General features: G+C 50.0%; 1 protein-coding gene across 4 annotated transcripts in view; it reads left to right on the forward strand.

Annotated features, from left to right (window-relative positions):
* syne2a (spectrin repeat containing, nuclear envelope 2a) overlaps positions 1-5,000 on the forward strand; it is a 130,582-nt gene that overhangs the window by 69,520 nt on the left and 56,062 nt on the right. For all 4 annotated transcript variants that reach the window (XM_080833249.1, XM_080833250.1, XM_080833251.1 and 1 more), the window contains 3 exons: positions 2,860-3,065; positions 3,671-3,797; positions 4,663-4,845. In XM_080833249.1, coding sequence (XP_080689375.1) covers positions 2,860-3,065; positions 3,671-3,797; positions 4,663-4,845 — 516 coding nt within the window. The remainder of the gene's footprint in view (positions 1-2,859; positions 3,066-3,670; positions 3,798-4,662; positions 4,846-5,000) is intronic.

The raw sequence follows: 5,000 nt of genomic DNA on the forward strand, positions 1-5,000 counted from the left end.
ATTTCAGTGTTTTACAGCGTTATATAAGTATTTTTCCGTTGTTGGAAGGCTTTATTGATTAACTTACAGACTCCAGTCTCCGTAGCTCAGCTTGTTTAGTTGAATGGCGGTGCTGAAATCATTCCCTGAAGGCTTTACTGCGCACGGCCTATTTGCCTGAGTGGGAGAACGATGGAGAGAGAGAGAGAGAGAGAGAGAGAGAGAGAGAGAGAGAGCGAGAGAGAGAGCGAGAGAGAGAGAGAGAGAGAGAGAGCGAGAGAGAGAGCGAGAGAGAGAGAGAGAGCGAGGAGAGGCGATGTGGGTGGCGGAGGACTAATGAGTGCTAGTTTCTGAAAACCCATCTCTCTCTCTCTCTCTCTCTGTCTTTCTCTCTCTCTCTCTCCCTTTCTTTTGGCGCTCACACACTTAATTCCAAATCGAATTATCTGGTAAGAGATGGATGCCGTATTCGCAGAACTTCGTGTTCCCTTTTTCTCTCTCTCTCTTTCTCTCTCTCTCTCTCTCTTTCCCCTCTCTCACTCACTCACTCTTTCTCTCCTTCTCTCTCTCTCTCCCCTATCTCACTCCCTTACTCTTTCTCTCCTTCTCTCTCTCTCTCTCTCCCCTCTCCTTCTCTCTTTCTCTCCTTCTCTCCCCTCTCTCACTCACTCACTCACTCTTTCTCCTTCTCTCTCTCTCCCCTCTCTCACTCACTCTTTCTCTCCTTCTCTCTCTCTCCCCTCTCTAACTCACTCACTCTTTCTCTCCTTCTTTCTCTCTCCCCTCTCTCACTCACTCACTTTTTCTCTCCTCCCTCCCCTCTCACTCTCCCACTCTCTCCCCTCTCACTCACTCACTCACTCTTTCTCTCCTTCTCTCCCCTCTCACTCACTCACTCTTTCTCTCCTTCTCTCCCCTCTCACTCACTCACTCTTTATCTCCTTCTCTCCCCTCTCACTCACTTACTCTTTCTCTCCTTCTCTCCATCTCTCTCCTCACTCACTCTTTCTCTCCTTCTCTCCCCTCTCACTCACTCACTCTTTATCTCCTTCCTCTTCTCTCTCTCACTCACTCTTTCTCTCCTTCTCTCCATCTCTCTCCTCACTCACTCTTTATCTCCTTCTCTCCCCTCTCACTCACTTACTCTTTCTCTCCTTCTCTCCATCTCTCTCCTCACTCACTCTTTCTCTCCTTCTCTCCCCTCTCACTCACTCACTCTTTATCTCCTTCCTCTTCTCTCACTCACTCACTCTTTCTCTCCTTCTCTCCCCTCTCACTCACTTACTCTTTCTCTCCTTCTCTCCATCTCTCTCCTCACTCACTCTTTCTCTCCTTCTCTCCCCTCTCACTCACTCACTCTTTATCTCCTTCCTCTTCTCTCTCTCACTCACTCTTTCTCTCCTTCTCTCCATCTCTCTCCTCACTCACTCTTTCTCTCCTTCTCTCCCCTCTCACTCACTTACTCTTTCTCTCCTTCTCTCCATCTCTCTCCTCACTCACTCTTTCTCTCCTTCTCTCCATCTCTCTCCTCACTCACTCTTTATCTCCTTCTCTCCCCTCTCACTCACTCACTCTTTCTCTCCTTCCTCTTCTCTCACTCACTCACTCTTTCTCTCCTTCTCTCCCCTCTCACTCACTCACTCTTTATCTCCTTCTCTCCCCTCTCACTCACTCACTCTTTCTCTCCTTCCTCTTCTCTCACTCACTCCCTCTTTCTCTCCTTCTCTCCCCTCTCACTCACTCACTCTTTGTCTCCTTCTCTCCCCTCTCACTCACTCACTCTTTATCTCCTTCCTCTTCTCTCACTCACTCACTCTATCTCTCCTTCTCTCCCCTCTCACTCACTCACTCTTTATCTCCTTCCTCTTCTCTCACTCACTCACTCTTTCTCTCCTCCCTCCTCTCACTCACTCACTCTTTATCTCCTTCCTCTTCTCTCACTCACTCACTCTATCTCTCCTTCTCTCCCCTCTCACTCACTCACTCTTTATATCCTTCCTCTTCTCTCACTCACTCACTCTTTATATCCTTCCTCTTCTCTCACTCACTCACTCTTTCTCTCCTTCTCTCCCCTCTCACTCACTCACTCTTTCTCTCCTTCTCTCCCCTCTCACTCACTCACTCTTTCTCTTCTTCTCTCCCCTCTCACTCACTCACTCTTTCTCTCCTCCCTCCTCTCACTCACTCACTCACTCACTCACTCACTCTTTCTCTCCTTCTCTCCCCTCACACTCACTCACTCTTTCTCTCCATCTCTCTCCTGCACCATTGCCATTTGCGCTCGCTAAAATTACCAGAGCTCATCTCTGCGGCTCAGAAAGGCAAGGCGCTGGCAGGTGGGGAGGGTCCGTAATAGGGTTCTTTTGTGTGTGTGTGTGTGTGTGTGTGTGTGTGTGTGTGTGTGTGTGTGTGTATATGTGTGTGTGTGTGTGTGTGTGTGTGTGTGTGTGCACCTCCACCTCAAGTGGAGCCCAGAATGGGGTACTGGGGTAGGAAGTACAGGCAATTTTAAATTTGTGTGTGTGTGTGTGTGTGTGTGTGTGTGTGTGTGTGTGTGTGTGTGTGTGTTTTTTGGTGAGGCAGGGAGGGATGGGATGGTCATGATTTTAATACATAGTGCTAATAGAATCTCCTCTTGCAATATTCTTCATCTTTCATCCTCCTCCTCGTGTCCATCTTTTCTGCCCATGTAGGCAGCCTGTTGTTGTTCTTTGTCTCTTTAAAAATAATTTGGTAAATTCTTCTCTTCCTTTGCTTTTGTTCAACTCCTTCTGACTTTCTCTCTGCCTCTCTCTTTTTCTCACTTTTCTCTCTCCACTTCTCTCTCTCTCTCCCCCTCTCTGTCGCTCTTTCGTTGCTCTTTCTCGGTTTCATCAATAGCGACTGTGGCAGCTCTTGGAGGATAGCAGGCCAGAGTTAGGACTGGTCTTGGATCAGTGCCGGGTCCTTGGGAACAGGGGCTGCTACCCTCTGGGCGCGACCACCACTGTGCCGGGATCAGGCCTGGAGCTGCGCTGGGCCTCAGTGCACAGGAGGCTGCAGACGGAGGAGACGCACTCAGAACAGATCAGGAAGCATTGGGACAGGTGTGGAGGAGACCACACACACACACACACGCACGCACGCACGCACGCACGCACGCACGCACGCACGCGCACACACATACACACACGCACACACACAGACACACACACACGCACACGCACACGCACACGCACACGCACACGCACACGCACACGCACACGCACACGCACACACACTCACAGGCACACACACTCACAGGCACACACACACACACAAGACACACACACACACACACACAAAAACACCAACACACAGGCACACGCACACACACACACACACACACATACGCACACACGCACACACACACACACACACACACACACACACTCACAGGCACACACACTCACACACACACACACACACACACACACACACACACACACACACACACACACACACACACACACACACTCACACACACTCTCCATTCTATCTGTGTCTTAATCCTATCCTTCTAGGTTTCTAGTGCACTGTATTGATAAGGCATACATCTTCCTGACCGTCTCAGGCACTAGTATAGACAATTCTATTATTTTGTCGCTATATAAATACAATGTAATTGAATAGTTAATCAGTGCTGTGTATGGTGTGTACCCTTGCGTTACAGGTTCCAGAGAGACGTCCAGGCCCTGGAGGAGTGGTTGGCCAGAGCCAAGGATCAGCTGCAGGCGTGGGGGTGCCGACCAGACTCGGAGCCCCAGGACCTCAGCTGGACCCAGCTTACTATGCTCATGGTAACCTGATTAGATAATAATAATAATAATTCATTTTATTTTTAACGCACTTTTCATTCACAGGAATCTCAGAGTGCCTACATATTAGAAACTAACTATAATAATACAATAAAATAAAAAATTGTTAACATAAGCATAACAGAAAATATTTAACACAAGGCCAGAAATGCCTTCCAGATCAATCTGGAAAGATCATAATAACACATGCGTGTTAAGGTGCAGACATTGATTATAATCCATTACACTTCAGGGCTTTAGTGAAATTAGTATTTATGGGTGACATAAAAATCTGCCACTTTCTTTTCTTGAATGCAGTATGTGGCTTTTGTAATCGCTGTTCACATTCATGACTTTTTTTAGGTGACTTTAATGACAACATCTTTATTTTCAGTAATCTAGTGGCTGTTTAAACTCCTGACCTTATGACCTCTCTGCCTGTTTAAACTCCTGACCTCATGACCTCTCTGCCTGACCTCATGACCTCTCTGCCTGTGCCCCCTGACCTCATGACCTCTCTGCCTGTGCCCCCTGACCTCATGACCTCTCTGCCTGTGCCCCCTCACCTCATGACCTCTCTGCCTGTGCCCCCTGACCTCATGACCTCTCTGCCTGTGCCCCCTGACCTCATGACCTCTCTGCCTGTGCCCCCTGACCTCATGACCTCTCTGCCTGTGCCCCCTCACCTCATGACCTCTCTGCCTGTGCCCCCTGTCCTCATGACCTCTCTGCCTGTGCCCCCTGACCTCATGACCTCTCTGCCTGTGCCCCCTGACCTCATGACCTCTCTGCCTGTGCCCCCTGACCTCATGACCTCTCAGCCTGTGCCCCCTGACCTCATGACCTCTCTGCCTGTGCCCCCTGGCAGGGCCTCTCCCAGCAGGCCGAGGTGCGCTGTGCCCAGTGGGCCTCTGCCCGTGACGCGGGCACACAGCTGCTGCAGCTGATGGACAGTGAGGCCCCGCACCTACAAGAACGCCTGGCACAGCTGGAGCACAGCTGGGCAGACGTGACGTCCGCCCTGCCAACGCTCCAGAGCTGGCAGAAACAGGTGGGTAACAGTGTGTGTGTGTGTGTGTGTGTGTGTGTGTGTGTGTGTGTGTGTCCAGAGCTGGCAGAAACAGGTGGGTAACAGTGTGTGTGTGTGTGTGTGTGTGTGTGTCCAGAGCTGGCAGAAACAGGTGGGTAACAGTGTGTGTGTGTGTG

The sequence above is a fragment of the Sprattus sprattus genome, assembly GCF_963457725.1.
Source record: "Sprattus sprattus genome assembly, chromosome: 2".
Classification (NCBI taxonomy): domain Eukaryota; kingdom Metazoa; phylum Chordata; class Actinopteri; order Clupeiformes; family Clupeidae; genus Sprattus; species Sprattus sprattus.